An 18956-nucleotide genomic window follows, 5' to 3' on the forward strand; every position below is an offset into this window, starting at 1 on the left:
TTCATAATTATTTCATATTATTCCTTAATATTATTATTTTAATAATTCTTTTTGCTTCAGTTTTTTCTCTTTATTAGCTTGTCCTTGCTGTTTAACTCTGGTCTCAACAGAATAATGTAGCATTTAGGGAAAAAGATACATGCCAGTAGCCCAACACTTGAAGATAAGATAGAGAAGATCTCCACAGCCACCATGTATTTCCCCTTAGTGCTCAGATATGTTGGAACAAACGACAACCACACGCTGCAAAATATCAACATACTGAAGGTGATAAACTTGGCTTCATTAAAACTGTCTGGTAATTTCCTAGCAAGGAAAGCGACTGTAAAACTAATGATGGAAAGAAGTCCCATGTAACCTAGGACAAGGTAAAACATTATAAAAGAACCTTCATTGCATTCCACAACTATTTGTCCAGTTAGTGAATGCATATCCAAAGCTGGGAATGGAGGGGCAATTCCTAGCCAGATCATACAAATAGCTGCCTGTATCCAAGAGCAAGAAAGGACAGTGGAGGTGGCTAGTCTTTTCCCTACCCATTTTCTCATGTTGGACCTTGGTTTTGTAGCCACGAAAGCAACAACCACAGTGATAGTTTTGGCCAACACACAAGAAATTGCTACTGAAAAGATGATGCCAAATACAGCTTGCCGTAAAAGGCAACTCACTCGGCCAGGCTGCCCAAGGAATAAGAATGAAGAGAGGAAGCAGAGCAATAGGGAAATGAGGAGAATGTAAGTAAGGTCCCGGTTATTAGCTTTCACTATCGGAGTATCTTGGTGCTTAATAAAAGTAGCCAGCACCAAGGCTGTGATTAAGGAAAAAGAAAGAGCAACTGAAGTAGCAGTGATCCCTAAAGATTCACCATAAGACAGAAAGGATATGTCTTTGGGAATGCATCTGGTTTTGTTGTTGTTTGGATACTGATCCTCTGGACATTCAAAGCATTCTTTCATATCTGTGGAACAAAAACAGAAGAATTAATGCTATCACAATTGTGCAAAATTGGCATGATTTCATGAAAGTGTGAATGGGAATTGCTGATTCTTCTACTGTTTCCTTGAATGGAGGTGGGCTAGTGAATAGTAATATAAGATCCACTAGTACATTGAAATCAACTGGGGTTTGGTTCGATGACCCCCAGTGGATGCCAAAATCCATGGATGCTGAAGTCCAATTAAATATAATGGTGTAATAAAATGGTGTTCCTTATATAAACTAGCAAAATGAAGGTTTGCTTTTTGGAATGTATATCTTTTTGGAATATTTTCAAGCTGGATGGTTGAATCTGTGGATAAAGAATCTGTGGATATGGAGGGCCAACTGTAATGTTCCAGTTGCCAAATCAGTTTTTCTCATGTTGCCAAATCAATGTTTCTCATGTTGGGATATATTATAAAGTAAAAAAAAAATGTAGCATAAAGTTATCTCTTTTTGTCACATTGGACCAAGCTGTAGAATAAATCTTGTTTTAAGCATGATGGACAAAGTCTAGCTTATGAAGGCATGGACCTATATCAGAGGAAGACAATTTTATCAAAATACCCAAGAGATTTCTATATCAGTCTCAACCAAACCTAACGCAGTCACCCCTTGTATGCAATTCACCGCACAATGCCTTGATAATAAAAGACAATGAATTTACTTGTATGGAACAGGATTTTTCATTTCATTTTCTACATTCATATACTGTAGTGAGATGGTCTGAAGTTTAGCACACTCTTAGTGGGTTTTTTTTAAAACCCTGAATATTTTTAAATAATCAATAAAGTTGGTCTTTTTCCTGTTCATATTCCACTAAAGAAATAAAAAAGTTGAAAAATGGTAACCCAGCACAATTTCCTGAGACCCTTGATTTCCTGAGCAATTGAGTCACTTGAATATCTTATACAGGGCCAATTTTTATTAACTTGTTCATGGAACAAGACTTCAAAACCTGCAGTTCCAAAAAAATGAGTTTACTGGAACAAAAATCAAGTCCTAACAGGTCAGCACTAAAATGTCTGATCAGGCTCATAACAAATCTTGTGTGCCATTGTTTAGCAGCAATCACAAAACAATTGGTTGTTGACTACAATGATTTTTGAGATGAAAATCCTAACGTTATATAACCCTGTTGATAAATATGTATCTTGGTTGAATGTGAATGCTTGAATGTTAGAGGAGAATTTTTGTCACTTACTTGTTCTATTGGAAATCTTCCCTTCTGGACATGGATGACACAGATGGCAGCAAAATTTCTTCCCTTCCCACTTCGTCTTTAAATTCCCTGGTTGACAGGGGTCACTGCACATAGAAAGGGGAAGTGTCTGTCCATAAAAATGAGGAGATATTTGGGTGAGAGAAGAAAGTTTTAGATATACATTCGTTGACAACAAAAGAATTGAAAAGTTTACAAAGGACCAGTGATGTATTCAAGAAATTTACTCCAACTGTCAAGTCTCACATCTCTATCTTCAAGTCTGAAGTTGAGTCTAAAGTCCTTGCAAGATGCTGTAAAGTCAAGTCTCAAGTCTAAAGTCTGGGAGACAACTTTGACAACAAAAAAAGGAGGTGGTGGTGGTGGTGGTGGTGGTGGTGGTGTGTGTGTGTGTGTGTATTTTCAATAACTAGAAAATTAAGAAGATGTGCACAAAGTTAGGTAAAAATATTCTCTGAAGGAAACAGCAAACATGTCAGGCAACAGTCATGAGGCAGAAAGATCTTTCCAAAGCTTTGACAAAGCTTTAGAAAGTTCCTCCAATGTACTGTGGGGACATGCTGCCAAGTAGACCTAAACCCTGCCTTAAACCCATTGTCTAATGTGTTTACTGCCTCTGGATGAAGTAAGGCCAGCAAGTTGGTGACTAAAAATGTACAAGTTTCAAGCTGAGCCAATGCATCATTTATTGCCAAGTCAAGTCCCAGTCAAGGGATTGAATTAAACTGAGTCTGACTTGAGTCGGAGTCAATTGACTTGCACCTACATCAAAGAACATTACATGCTCTTCCAAAAGGGCCGCAATTTTTCTGAAGATAGTAGAGGGGGTTGAAATCCAAGGATACTAGAATGCATAAAGCTCTGGTGTTCTGGGATGGCAAAGGCTTACTTATTCCCTGGATGGTTAGAAGGCATGCACCAATGGCCAGTTTGTGGCCATTGCTATTAAGAGGTGCTCCCTGCACTGTTTTGACTATTGCTCCACTGGCAGGAGAGAAGTGTTGTGCAAGGAGATACTAAATGCCTCTGCTTTCAATGTCCGAACAAAGAAAAGGAAAGGACTTATGCTGGTTTAACCTCACAACTATTTCTTTTAAAGCCAACTTCAAAAGAAGCACTGTGCAGAAAAAGTGACTGGAAACAGTTTTCTTAAGCAGAAATTATGGCATGCATTAATCTTTAAAAATAAAAACAAAACTTATCAGAACAGAGTAAATCACAACCTTACCTTTGGAAATATAACTAAAAACAACAACAACAACAACAACAACAACAACAACGCAACTATCCTAGAAGCTCAGTCTCAGATGAAGGCAATGGCAAACTCCTTCTGAACAAATCTTGCCAAAAAAACTCTGTGATAGATACTCCTTAGGGTCGCCTTGAGTCAGAAATTTCTTGAAAGCATACAACAACAATAACTTTACTGCTCTTTCCCATTTTGAAAATAAATATAATTGAAGGGGTGACATAAAAAACTTTTGGAGCAAAGTTATCTGGCTCCTTTATCTTTCTATACATTTCATTAATATATTGCAAAAAATTACTGTGTTTTGCTTCTACTAAATATATCAAACTGCTTTTTTTAAATATGAAGATCAAAGATGCTCAGTACTTGAATATGACATATCCCTTTATTTTTGCTGCCATACATAGAAGCAGATCACTGAGGACATTTTCTAGTCGTGCAGGAAAAGAAATGCCCAACCATGAGTTCACCTATTCTGCTAAATGAGTTTCCTCCAAGAAAACCAAAGAATTCCCACCTGGTTGAATCTTGCACGCCATTTGATCCTATCCTCATTAATGATCAAATGCTTTCCATCAATAGCATCGGGATCCACCATTCCAATTTTTATTTTAAGGAAAGAATTGTTTGGAAATATGACCATGTTCATTATGTTAAATCCAGTCATCAGTTCTCCATTATCACTGAAGGTTATGATTTCTCCGGCTGAGTTGTTAAAAAAAGTGGCACGAAGAAAGGGGTGGAGCTAATAACAAAAGAAAAGAGATAAAGATATTTGGCCTATTTGCGGACCTTTTCAAATATTTTTATTACTGCTTGAAGTCCTGGAATTGCTCTGAAATCACTGTACTGTGAGGAATAAAATGTTCCATATCCATCAAGAGTTTGGTCCTGAAGTGTCACTAGTGTGTTAATGAACCTTGCCTCTACCCTTCCTTTCCACCTTCTCCATAGCAGCCCAATTGAATTTGCTCATGTTCTGCCATGCGATAATCCTCATAGAGATAATCCTCTCTATGTTCTGTTATAGCTGGAAACGAAATAGTGAAACTGGAGAGAACTGCAGAAGATGCTACATCTTGAGATGATTCAGGATAATTTTTCTTTGCTTTCTAAAAGTGTACAAAAACTGTACATTGCCTTGTGCCATAGACAGCATTCAAGGGTCACTTTGAGATCCATTGGGTAAGATAAGCGTAATTTTCTATTTCTCTTCCCATGCTTGCTGCTGCTTTTTAAAGGAGGGTGTTTGGCATTGGAAATTAATGTTGAACTTGTATTTTAAGTGTTTTTACCCCCTTTGTCTCTTTTCACAGAAGCTACTTTTGATGTAAATGGCAGAGAGTTTTATTGCTGCTGCTTGAGATGCTGTGGATGACACTCCTGGTATGTTGTTGTTGCTGTGTGCTGTATGCCTTCAAGTCTTTTCCAGCTTATGATGAACCTAAGGGAACCCTATGACATGGTTTTCTGGGGCTGAAGGTGTGTGACTCTCCCAAGTTATCAAGTGGGTTTCCATGGCCAAGCAGGGAATTGAACTCTGGTCTCCAGAGTTGTAGTCCAACACTCGAACCTGTAACCCCCAAAAGTGGAAGGACTGGGGGTCCCCCTCCAATTGTATTAGTATCTCCTTCAATGTTGGGGGAATGGCTTAGCTTCAAGGAGGCCTTTGAGAGGTTTTCTGCTCAAGGCAATGTACAATTTTTGTACACTTTTAGAAAACAAATTTAAAAATCACACTGAATTATCTCAAGATGTAACATGCTCTATATTTCTCTCCAATTGCACTATTGCTATCTCCAATTCCACTACTGGTTCCAGATATGAAAATATAAAGCCCTATATGGGGGCGTAGGGTATGGTTACAAACCACTACACCACACTGGCTCAAGGTTACCCCTGTATTATTGCACTACTAATGCTAAGAAATACAGTAATAATTGCTGCTGTCATCATCATCATCATCATCATCATCATCATCATCATCATCGTAACATCATTGCAGCACCTCTTATAGTTGACTAACTGGGATGCTATTTAGCTATCTGAAAGAAAAATAATTATGATGGAAATGCTACCTGCCAAGCCTGAAGATCTTGACATTTGATTCTTTTAACACCCGACATCATTCTGAGTTTTCCTCTACATACTTCCATGGCATGGAGAGCATGTGCCACAGTGTACACAGCATTGTAGATGCTGTAGCTGTGACCAGTCATGTCCATTTCAAAAACAGACTTAGGAACATTCTCCAGCTTCTCCTCCCATGTACATATATCATCAGTCTGCATTGGCTCCTTGGGACTTGGGACTGAACAATCGAAAACTTGTTCCCAGAACTGGCGAAGAAAGTCACCTCCTTCTATATGACTAGGTTTTAGATTCTGAAGATACTTCTGGAAACCTACAGGTTCCTTTGAGTGAACTGCAAAGGATATAGTATCTTTGAATATTTGAGAGTCTAATCCCCTTGTGACACCTGTTACAATAAACTCAATCTGTGCTGTCGTAATCCACAGCTTCCCAAAATAGACCGTTTGCATCTCCTCAGAAAGTAATACATTAAAGTACGTGATCATCCACATAATCATCATAGCATCACCATGCATAAGAAATATTCTGACTTTATGATCCACCTCTACTCTCACAAAATTGTTGTCCTGTTTGTCCAGAATACGTCCATGCCGTGGGAATCTCTGTGTGAAAGCTGAGCAGATTTCATTCTGGAAAAATAAGGTCTCCATGACCTGCAAAAATTCATCCCCACTTTCATCATCTGCAGTGAAGAGGCCAACCCATGTCCATCCAAAATGCTGAAGCAGCTGGATAATCCCCATGTACTGTTTGGAGTCATTTGGGACCATGCGGTAGAAGGACGAAATATGTCTCACATCACTTGGTTTTGATGGAAAGGAACCATAGGCAAGCTAAAAGACCATGCACAATGACTTCAGATAAATGAAACAATGAATGAGAAAAAAAAACTATTCTCTATTTGATATACTGTATGTAGATTTGAAATAAAGCTTCCCCATCACTGAGCATATCTCTGAGTCTTTGAAACAAGCATCACCATAATACAAAAAGAACATTGCAAGTTAAGCTTTTAATAAGCAAAGAAACAAACAAAGCCCTTTCCCCCTCCCATAGAAGTTTTACCTGTGGGATCTTATAGGGTCCTAACAGTTCGTCTATGTGGAAGGAGAGATCAGACCCAAGTGCTCCAATTACAGCAACTAGGTTCTTCTGTGGACCACACTCGTAATTTGGGATGAATCTTTGGGATTTGAAGAGCAAGTCCAAAACTGTACGATATGCCATCCTCTCAAAGTAGTAGCTGTCATAGATTTGGAAACCAAGGGTGGTGTTGGGTAAAATTTCAGGATTCTCATTTATTTTATTTACGGCAAATGCTAAAGCCAGGACATGCTGGTAGAACTTTGTCACCATGCTGCAAGCAGAGTTACATGACATTTCAGAAGGAATAAAGCAAAGCAATTGTCCTTCCTACTTCTTTTTCCCTTACTCTCTTTCACTGTGTATGTTTCCTTAGCCTGTGATAGTGTAGCTTCCATTGAAGTTCTTTCATAATTGATTCCTTCTAATTTGACATGCTCACTAGAACCATATTCTCCTGTTGAAATCATTTTTCAATGTCTCCCTCACCCCCACCACAAGCTCAGATCTCCCACATTTTTCATGTCAACATAGTATGTCAAATTCCCGATGAACAGGAAAAAACAGAATTTCACTTTGTGAGACAGAAGAGAAAGCTTTCTGTTATTAAGGAAAGAACATATATAGGTGAAGGACACTGCGAACAAATTAGAAAACCATGTGATACACAACAAATAAACAATTTATCTTGAGTAGCAGTGTTTGCCATGTGGCAAAGTACTATAACATCTAAAACCCACAAAACAGCAATACCTTCATTGGCCAGTCAAACTGCAGAAAATACATGGTGCAGATATATAACATTTTGAGACATGAATATTCTGATTCGGATGAACTTCCTATGAATATTCTTTGAAAATTCTATTTCCTGAATTATACCATTCTTACATTTTCAAGAACATGTGATATAGAGAAAGTGGATGCGTTCCTTACACTTGAAAACCAATACCCAGTTCTTCAAAGTCGTTTGGATCCCTTCTGAAGAAAAGTTCATTGAACAAACAAATGATGTGAGAAGCCATGCCACCAATAAGAAGGGTCCCAGGCTGATGCCACTCATGAGGAACCGGAATGGGGAAGGAATCCTTCCTAGGACATTTTGCATGTTCTCTTTTGCATTGATGGAGAGTCAGCAGAAGAAGTGGTGCCAGGAACCTCATCATTCTCACAGCTAAATGTCTATTTGCTTGCATCTGCCAACAACCTGATAGCTATCAATCTAAATTTTAAAAAGTGGCCCTGGTTCACAGCTCACTTTGTAAGGAAGAGGTGTATCAGCTTCATGTTTAAGACAACAATTAGAAAAGCATACCTTGACAGACAGCAAGCAAACCACTATGATACAATGAAAGGGGCAAATCTAAGTTCAACCTGACAGAGCCTTGCCTACAGACCCCTCATCCTAGCTCTGAATGGCACATGAGGAGGATTTTATAACCACTTTTTGATCTGGATATAGATTGTTTTTCGTGCCTCTTCTGGAAAGGTGCTGGAGATTTGGCTCACAGAAGCAATTGTAGTGATTTTCATAATTATAGTGGAAGATAATTGCTTCAGCCAAATTCCAGCTATGGTTGACACAGTCTGGAAAATAGGTGTTTACTTGTGTTCCCTCATGAGATACTAAGAGGGAGACCAGGTCCACAAGCAAACTCTGAGATTGGTCCCAGAGTATAGCCAAAGAGAAGGAAAACAGAATTGGACAGAACTTGGCAATGGCACCTGATGTCCTCCTCATGATGACATCCCAAGATAAGACAGTATAGGTTTTTCTATAGGGGAAGTTGCCTGTAAGGTTCTTGGTTGCTGTGAAACTGATGTATTCACTCTTGTCTGATTATAATGTATCTTGATATCAGAGAGTAAGAACTGCTGTTGCACTTTGTCTGCACTTCTAGTCTTTCCAGCTAGAAGAAGCCATTTTAGTCATTATTCTCAAATACCTTACCCCCAGTTCTATCAAATAGAGTTGAAGCAATGTTCCTAAATATTCAGACATTGAGATCAAAACTGATATAAACAAATATTGAGATAAAAACAGAATAGCTTAGAGTCCCTAGTCTTCACTTCCTCTGTAAATGCATCTCTAAAGTGAAGTAATATTCCATTAAATTAATTGCAATTTGGCTCACAGTTAAATTCCTCCTTAAATCCCAGTTTGGGAGAAAGGCAGGCTATGAACCCAACACATACATACATACATACATACATACATACATACATACATAAAATTCACCATGATGAAATAAGGGAATGAGCACCTGTCCATGATCTACAGTAACAAAAATATGTCTCACTAACAGAAGGGAATATTTAGATGCACAGTACAGAAACTAGAAATTGTGAGATATTCAAAATATTTGTGACTAATTAAAAAGGTATTGAAAAAGGTATAACTCTCATATATATTTTACAAATTCTGTTTTCTACTTGTTATGAATTCTATTTTAAAATTCCTAGATTTACAAGAACAATATGTGCCAGTTCCATACGCTGGATGATCAATCTTCCTCTCCTGGCAAAGGCATGTCTAGATATTCTGTGTTCTGACACATATTGTTCAGATACATCAGAACTTTTTGATGAACTGTCCAAATAATGTCCCCCAAGAAAAGTCTGATAGATAAAATTAAAACCTTGACATACAGTCTACATGTTAATTGCAAACATCCATTGACCATGTCTGATGTCCTAAATGCCCAAGGCATGACAGCTAGGAAGCAGAATGTTTTACTTGACTTCTTCAGACAAAATGTCTCAAAAACACAACTAAAGCCCAAACCAATAAGTCTCCAAACTCCAGAGAAACATGCACAATTGAAAAACCTCCCTTTAAAAACATATGAGTCTAGGGCACCAAACAGCAGAGGTTTCCAGAATCAAGCTACCAGGTGAGAATTCAAACAAGTGGATATCTCCAAGGAATGTTTGAAAGATACAATGATATGGAATTCCATCTATAACATGGTGTATATTGATTTTTGATAGCCACCATGGTATAGTGGTTTGCGTGTTGACCCACAACTATGGAGACCAGAATTCAAATCCCTGCTTGCCATGGAAACCCACTGGATGACCTCGGGCAAGTCACACTCTCTCAGCCTCAGGGGAAGGCAAAGGCAACCCCCTCTGAACAAATCTAGCTAAGAAAACTCTGTGGTAGGTTTGCCTTAGGGTTTCCGTAAGTTGAAATTACGCAACAACAAAAATATTGACATTATGCATGAATAAGTCATAGCCTGGTTTGTTTCTTTGTTTACTGAATGTATAAGCAATTTCTGATACATATCAATTATCCTGCTTGTTGAACTGTCTGCTTTCTTTGTCTATATTGATTCTGATGTAGGGCTTAAATATTGTTCCCTACACCCCTTCATAGTCCTCACTGAGAGTTGAGAATCAATCTATTGGATGGGTAACTTCTGCAAGCTGTGGCATTTCATTGCCTTCCTGATATGATTTGGAGGGATGTATTTTCACATTGTCACCCCCTAGCCCCGCAGACATGAAGAAAAATCTAAGCCTCGGAGGTGTATTATCAGTCATTTTTCACATTTTCTATATGAGTGGGAATTTTCTGTTGCGTCCTTACTGGCCTCAGACATAGCTTTTTTCGCAGAATCCGTGTCATATTGTTCCATGGGATGTTTGTATAGCAATTGTTAACAGTTACAGAGTGGAGATACTTAGGTAGAAGAAATGCTTGCCTGGTGATATCCTTGAGGCACCAGCAAGTGAAAAGAATCAATCCACATAACTTTCATTGCTTGAGACTGGTTTGAGGGTGAACGGTTGGAGCAACCTGTAAAAAAGTACTAAGCAGCAGCAGAGGACAGACAACTTAGGATTCTCTATTCTTCTTTATGTGGAATTGTGTGGATGAGCTAATAAGGCTTATCATTTTTTGGTTTTGGTAGTTTCTCAAAGGGAGGATTGCTGTGCCCTGTCCTTCTCCTTGATCTAGAACTGCCAGCCACAAAAACAGCCTCTCCTCCTTTTCCTCCCACCAATCCCCACCTCGATAGTTTCCTTGTGTGTAGCTATTAAGCAGATATGCACACATTTTTGGAGAGACAGCATCCGTGTCTTTGTGTCCCTCCAAATCTAAACTGCCAATGAATGTTTAGAATTGTTTAGATCTAAATTCACTACATTTCAAAGGAGTTCTGGTTTGATCCAGGGTGTAGTTACACTGTAGAAATAATGCACTTTGACACCACCAACTGCCATGTCTCCAACCTACAGAATCCTGGGATTTGTAGTTTGGTGAGGCACCAGCACTCTTTGGCAGAGAAGGCTTAAGACTTTGTAAAACTACAAATCCCAATATGCCATAGGCTGGAGCTGCGACACTTAAAGTGGTGTCAAGCAGCATTATTTCTATGGTGTAGATGCAGGACATTCAAATTGTCCCTTAATCTGTCCTCCATCTGTTTCTCACAAGAGGGCAGCAATGGTGCATAGATGGCAAAATTCATTGGCCATGGCAAAGCTGAACATCATGGTTTGTGGTTTCAACTGTAAGATCTATTCTTTCCTCAGCCATTTGTTTAAAAACAAACATTGTTCTGATCCCTTGTAGGGTTGACTCTCCAAGAGAGTTCCTATCATCATCATCATCATCATCATCATCATCATCTTGATTAAAAGAGTTAACAGATCTAACTCGATGATGCAGTTTGACACCACTTTAAGTGTCAGATTTTACTAGGTTCCCTATTGACAAATTTGCAGCTGTACACTGTGTGTATGTATGTATCCCCCTACTCTCCACACTACATACTCTGATAGCCATTAGGGCTGAAGGACGGGGTATAAATACCATAATAAATACAAATAAAATAATACTCTCACTACACTACTCTCTCTCTCTCTCTCTCTCTCTCTCTCTCTCTCTCTCTCTCACACACACACACACACACAAACCTTACACCATTATATTAAATTAAATGCATTAATGCATTAAAGCTTGCTGGGCATATGACAAGATTTCTTCACATCCCACACTCCACAAGCGTTGCCATCTTCCATTGTTCTGAAATTTGGAGAAAGTCCATTCTTTAAAATCATGTTAGTTCAGTCTTTAAAGTTAACTCTGCTCTGTTCTGAACACAGACACAGAATTTATTTCCATTGGACTCCACATATGCAACGTGATCTGCTGTCTTTCAGATCTTCAGTAGGTAACATAAGCAAAGAGATGAAGCTGGAGCCTTATTTTGAGGGGGAGATGGTAGAAGCATGTCATTGTAATACCTGTATATTTCTTTTATGATACTACTGATTTTGTCAAATAGGTTATGCAGGGTTTTTTTTTAAAAAAAGACACCTAGAACCCTGTTTCCAAATAGCAAAAACAGGATGAGCATACATGCAATGCACAGTGGGCTTGCTTTCACTCAAATCTCTTTTACACCTACTTTCAGATAGTGTAAAAGGACTGTTTCTCTTTTATGTCAATGCCTATGTAAATTCAGGGGATACATCTTCTATAAATTCATCTCATGCACCTTCCCTCTGACATCTATCTCTAAAGACGCACCCCTGTGTTCTTGTGAATGCTTTCTAGCAAATCCTTCCCCCCAAAAAGAGGTGTACAAAATGATATTTTGGCTTCACATTGTTTTAATTTCAACAGGAATCACAGGTAATTTGTCCTTTTCTTTTTTACAGTGCAAAAAGATGTTCTTTTCCAGATGTTACTCTTAAGATAATTTGACAATTTCCTATTCTTTCCAGATGTCCAATCCAATGTTCAGCCACAACTAGAGGAGTCCGGTGGGGACTTAAAGAGGCCCAGAGACTCCCTTCGACTCTCCTGTAAAGCCTCTGGGTTCACCTTCAGCAGCTACTACATGAACTGGGTGCGACAGGCTCCTGGAAAGGGTCTGGAATGGATTGCAGGAATATATGCTGATGGGAGCCAGCAGCACTATGCTGACATGGTGAAAGGCCGCTTCACTATTTCCAGGAATAATCCCTCAAACATGCTGTATCTGCAAATGAACAGCCTGAAGCCTGAAGACACCGCTGTGTATTACTGTGCAAGAGACACAGTGAGAGGAAATGAATCTGCAACAAGACAAAAAGAAAAACCCCTCCCTGTGCTCCTGGTAGACATCTGGGTTCATTTGGATCTCTGAACTGCAGAATTTGGTGGACTGCTATTAATAACAATACACAGGCCTGCAAAATTGAGGTCATACAAACTTTTAAAAAAATGGATGGTGATTTTATAGGAATTGGGTGTTTTAAATCCAAAAACAGACTTCAGATTTGCTCCATAGTGTAGTTTTCTCCACAACCTGATTGGAAATTTGCATGTTATAATATGTGACTAAATGAAAGTAGTGCTCACATCAGTAATGATATTGGTAAAAGAACTGTATGCGGTTAGACATATTTATTTATTTGTTTGTTTGTTTGTTTGTTTATTTATTTATCGCCTACCTCTCCCCATGGATCAAGGCAAGGAAATACAACAATTAACAGACATTATGAAGTCGAAGGCTTTCATGGCCAGCATCCATAGTTTTAACAGACACATTACATCAGTTAAAACACTTTAAGCATCTCCAAGTCATCTGCTGACTTATGTTGACCCCATGAATTTCATAGAATTATCTTAGGCCAGGAATAGTCAGAGGTGGTTTTACCAGTTCTTTACTCTGAAATCTAGTCTACAACACCTGGAATTCATTAGTGGTCTCCCATCTAAGAGCTGACTGTGCTTAGCATTCAAGATTAGACAGGACCTAGTGCCTTTAGGGTATTTAGGCAGGCTAGAATACAGAAGTAATTTGGACCAAAGCAAAAAGATAGAGGACAGGGATATGTACCGCATAACCTGTACCTCCACAAGTAAGTCTGCTGTCTCAAGCATGCTGGAGGATGTTGTCCTGTCACCTGTGGTGTAGTGGCTACCAAGTCATGGAGCTTCTGCATGTGTAGGGTTCCATCCTATCCTTTGTCTAAGGCAACAAAAATGTACTGAGCTTGCCCTAAAGTAGCTTGATCATCTAAGCTGCTTTGCAGAAAGGGGAGTATTCTGGAACCATACAAAGCATAGCTAAAAGTCTGGTGGGATAAAACCTATGCAGCTCTGCTATGAGGCTTAAAAACTTAAGCAACAGTCATGTACTGCATTGGCTCAGAAAAGACCTGGACCCAGTGCAAAAGTAGTGATCCTTCTTCAAGACATGTTAAGTCATAAAATCTATTCAGAAGTACACATCATGCACAAATATAGAGTACAGGGTCAAACCATGCCCAAACTCTGCTCTGTACAACTAAGGTCTGGGACAGACGGGCCCAAAGTGGTGTGCCGCCGCAGATACTAAAGTTCCAGAGCACACAGCAACCACACACTCTGGAACCCTAGTCTTTATGGGCGGCAGCAACATGGAGGCATCCCATCCACACGGGCACCACCATGATGACGTAAGGGATGTGCAGCATACAGATGTTGATGCACATTGCTTACATCACTGGTGTGCCAATGGCACACGTGTGACATCAGCTGGGCACCTCCGGAGGTATGCTGCGTGGTTTGGCTGCTGCGGCGTCCCTCCAGAGTTAAAATGGGCACTTCCAGCCAGCTGTTTCAGGGCAGTTTGTTTTAGCCCCTATTTTATATTTTATCTGCCATAGGAGGAGGGACTCATGCAAATCCATCCAGTACATAGAGAGTTGTTCTACAAAAGGACCTCTGTCATATTACAGAGTTCAGTTTACACTGACTTTCAAAGCCTTGTCTTCAACACAGAGCTAAGACATCTTTTCAATAACACAATGAAATCATTGCTGTTCTTGTTTTCTCTGGTAGCCATTCCAAGATGTAAGTGTACAATTCTGTGGAAAGTTAAGAAATTTTGGTGAATCCCTTGATGAGATCATGATATATTATCAAGACATTGCCATTTTTCTTTCTCTTTTTCTAGGGGCCTTTTCAGAAATTCAACTTGTACCAACTGGTCCAGGAATGGTGAGACCTGGAGAGGATCTTAGAATGGTCTGTAAAGTGACAGGTTTCTCTATTGCTTCTTCTTCTTCTTATGCTTGGTATTGGATCCGACAGCATCCTGGGAAAAGTTTTGAAGCAATTGCAGGAATAAATGCCAACACTGGGGGCATATGGTATGCCCCTTCTCTGAAAAGTCAGACCACCATTTCTGCAGACTCTTCAAAGAATGAGTTCTCTCTCTTGCTAAACTCCCTGACAGCTGCTGACTCTGCTGTTTATTTTTGTGCCCGAGAAGCACAGTAAGATGAAGCCAATGGGAACTGTGTACAAAAAGAGGAAACAATGTTAGAAAGCACTGAATCAATGAAACAAACTAAAATAAAGAAACAGTAGGAAAAATAGGAGCAGAGCAAGTAAACACTAAGCTAAATAATCCTCTAAGTGTGGTTTCTCATGTTCTTTGGAGCCTGGACAATTCAAACATAATACAGTGGACCCTTGTTATCAGCTGGGGTTTGGTTCCAAGATCCCCTGTGGATAACAAAATCTGTGGATGCTCAAGTCCCATTCAATATAATGATATAGCAAAATGGTGTCCCTTATAAAAAATGGAAAATTAAGGTTTGATATTTGAAATTTATAATTTTTTTGAACATTTTCACATCTGTGTATTCTTGAATCCGTGTATAATAAATCCGTGTATAAGAAGGGTCGACTGTATGCCAGTACTCTGAGATCCAGTATGGCATAGTGGTTTGAACATTGGAACATACGACTTTGGAGATCAGGGTTCAATTTTCTGCTCAGCCATGGAAACCCATTGGGTGGCCATGAGCAAGTCACACACTCTCAGCCCCGGAAACCCTAAGGTGATAGGTCCACCTTAGGGTTGCCATAAGTTGGGATGACATGATGGCACACAACAGCAACAACATGCCAATGCTTTATCATTTCTACTTGATCTCAGACTATTTCTGGTCTCACTGCCATGGGCTTAGAACCAATTCACCTGAAAAAGTACTCTCACCCAAAAACATACACAAATCTTTTCTCATTGGAGACCTTGCTCCATTCCCCCCCACCCACCCCCACCAACACCACCACATTAAGCCAAGTAAGGAGAAGGTTGCCGCCGTGCTGGTAGTCCAATAGTAGAATGTCTTCCAAAAATACTGAGCTACTGTTTTTGTTTTGTTCTTTTTGAGGGACCAGGTGAAGACTACAACATAATCCCAAGTAGAATACATTAATGGAGTAAGTGAGAAATTGGTACATCAAAACTTAAAGAAGTTCCAATCTGTGTAATGGATCTACTGTATCTGGACCCACACAATAGGATTCACAGCAACATCTCCTAAATTTTCCATGGATCCTTGCTGATTTAGGACAATGTTCAATCCGAACGGTATTTTACTGCTACGTGCTGCCTTTATTATAAAGACATTTTAATGCTGTATTGTATTGTTTGTTGTTTTAGTTATGATAGTGTTCAAATGTCAATACTTCGCTGACTTTGCCTAACTTAATGCTAGCAATTTAAGTATGACAATACACATCAAGACAAGTGCATATCATGAGATGAAGCAGGACATTGCAGCCAGAACTGTCATATAACTACTGCAAGGACATTTAAAAAAAAAAATCACACACCCAATGTGAGCCACATTGTCTTCCTGTCCTTATCAGATTGTCCATGGGGAAGATGGAATGAAGAAGATGGAGACATGATAGTTAAAGTGGTGTCAAACTGCTTTATTTTTGCAGTATGGAAGAGAAGCAAGTCTCACAGAAGTCTTCAATTTCTCACAAAAGAGCATAGAGGGTAAAGAATATCATCTATAAAACAGAGGAAGTCTTATTCCCACTTTTCCAGCATGCAGCATAAACAGAACTAGTTATGATGTGTGTTTTTGATTTCTGTACAATCTCTCTGACTGACAGAGAATGAGGTGAAAAACAGCCTGCAAAACATTCTTAGTGAAAAACTAGGCAATCTATATAGAAAGATTGATAATGGAAGTGAGTGAAGTGGTTTGAACACTGGACCATGAATCTGGAGATTTGGGTTCGAAGCCCTGCTCAGGGCAGAATTAGTGCAGTTTGACACTGCTTTAACTGCCATTGCTCATTGCTGTGGAATTCTGGGATTTGTAGTTTTGTGAGATTTTTAGCCTTCCCAGTCAGAAAGCCATGGAGCCAAAATGAAACTACAAATCCCAGGATTCCGTAAGTTGAAGCTGTGACAGTTAGAGCAGCAGACATGGTCTCTTCTAGGCTGAAATGTAAGCCAACCTTCAATATTGCTTCATGAAGCACCCAGATCTTTTTGTACTGCTAGAGGATTCCTTCTTGCAGTTGAACTTTGTTTGCTTTTGCTTCATTAGCTTGTACACAGACATGCAGATATATTCACAAACATACATGGATAAAGTGTCCTATCTTCAGCTTTCTCAGCCAGTTCTGGAATTCATATACAGAGGAAGAAAATGTTTGCCATTCTTTCTTCTTTGTCCCTAGAATGTAAAAATTGAATGTGAAAATTTACATAAAAATATGAAGAGTCTGCGTTTGCCTTCACAGCAAACATCTGCTTCTGTTATATCATGACTATTCTAGAGATGAATCTGAACCAAGTTCCTTCATCCCAAAAAAGATAACTGTCAGCTCTGAAAGCAGCCAAGCCCTTTTTAGCTGTGCCCAAAGGTTTTGTATCCCCTTCAGTGCAGCTATTCCAGATGGACAGGAATCAAGGCCCAGAAGGAGGGAGAAATGCAGTCTTTATAATAAGGAGCCCATGCAAATCAATCTGGCTCACTTCCTTAAAGCTGCAGTCTCAATCTCTCAACTTCTCACAAACAAACTATATTGGTCCAGTTCAGGAATTAATTCCAAAAACCCTCTAAACAGTTAGAGACATGATCCTTTGGCTGAATCTCTTCCTTTTCTTTCTAGGCTTCCCAGGTAATTTTTTTTTCTCATCAGGAAAAGCAGGAACTTGTACATTTTTCTACACAAGAATCCCCTGATTCCCAATTTGATTTTCATTTTCAGGTTGCCATGCAGAGGTTCTGCTGGTGGAGACCGGGGGCAGAGCTGTTGAACCTGGAGGCACCCTCCGCCTTACTTGCAAAGCTTCAGGATTCACCTTTACTGATTATAGCATGAACTGGATCCGTCAGCCACCAGGGAAAGGACTTGAGTGGCTGGCTAGAGTAAGCAGTAGTGGAGGAAGCCAGTGGTATAACCCCAAGGTCCAGGGCAGATTCACCATCTCCAGGGACAATGCTCAAAGTTCAGCCTATCTGCAGATGACAAACCTGAAGCCAGAAGACTCTGGCCTCTATTACTGTGCAAGAAGCACAGTGACAGCTTCTGTTTTGCAACTTGTACAAAAACTTCAAATGTTTCCCAAGAGATGACCATTAAGTAGGAAACACACCTTTACTCACTGAAGCTATAAAAAGAAACCCCAAACCATGGTTCTGGTGGGGGCAGTCCAGATGACAGCTGGCATTTTATGCACAAGAACTGTGGTTGAACAGCCTTAATATGATTTTTTAAAAAAGTTTTTCTTGCTGGCTCACGTCCTTAAAGCTGCAATCCAGAGCCCTCCCCTCCTGCACTGTGGTGGCTGTTTGCATGGTCATCCCACCAAGCCACCCAGTGTGTCTGTCCCTACCGTGGGTCTCTTGTTCTAAAGTTAGAACTAGGTGTCAGTCACATCATCGTCACTGGGTGCCTCGTTCAGATCTTAGAAGCAAGCAACCTGTGACAGTGGTGGATGAACCGGGAGACTCGGTGGGACACCCAAGCAGATAGTGAAGAACCAAGGGCCAGGCTATGGGGGCAGATCAGGGGAGTTGTGAGGCCAGAATGTTCTAGGCTCCCTCCCGGAATATCCTGGCCAGTGCAGAAAAGGCCTGTGTTACTTTTCAGAAATAACTGTCTAAACTCTGGGTGGCAAATTGAGAGGCAAACAGGCTGATAGGCATACATATGTTATTCAGTTTCCCCCTATTCATGTAAAGCAGGATGCAGAGGACACAAAATGCATCATTTATGCACAAAAAACAATTATTTCTCTTCATTCAAGCTGAGAAGGGCGATAACCCTTCTGTGCTATAAATCAACCTCCTGTAGTTAGTATCTGCTATGCAGGAATAATAATGTACAAAACAACCACATACACATTTCATGCAGAATAAGTCCTGAACTATGAAGATGGTTGTCAGTCCAGGGTTCTTCTTGTCATGGTTTCTCAACTCTCAAAATAGTTTTTTAAAACCAATTTTGAAGAGATTACTAGGGAAAAATACAAGATTTGGAATAGGCTCTAGGAAAACTATTAAAAATCATATTTTTTTAAA

The 18956-nt window shown here is 39.6% G+C and overlaps 1 protein-coding gene across 1 annotated transcript; it reads right to left on the reverse strand.

Annotated features, from left to right (window-relative positions):
• Positions 1–56: 56 nt before the first annotated feature.
• LOC149304150 (vomeronasal type-2 receptor 26-like) lies at positions 57–6899 on the reverse strand. The gene is made up of 5 exons (XM_089480372.1): positions 6609–6899; positions 5528–6376; positions 3967–4194; positions 2183–2309; positions 57–958 (listed from the first exon to the last, which is right to left on the reverse strand). Exons 1-5 carry the CDS (start codon positions 6897–6899, stop codon positions 57–59), a joined length of 2397 nt encoding a protein of 798 aa, XP_089336498.1.
• Between the last annotated feature and the right edge of the window lie 12057 nt (positions 6900–18956).

This window comes from Sceloporus occidentalis, unplaced genomic scaffold, assembly GCF_023333645.1.
Source record: "Sceloporus occidentalis isolate IW3139 unplaced genomic scaffold, rSceOcc1.0.p SCAF_14, whole genome shotgun sequence".
Classification (NCBI taxonomy): Eukaryota; Metazoa; Chordata; class Lepidosauria; order Squamata; family Phrynosomatidae; genus Sceloporus; species Sceloporus occidentalis.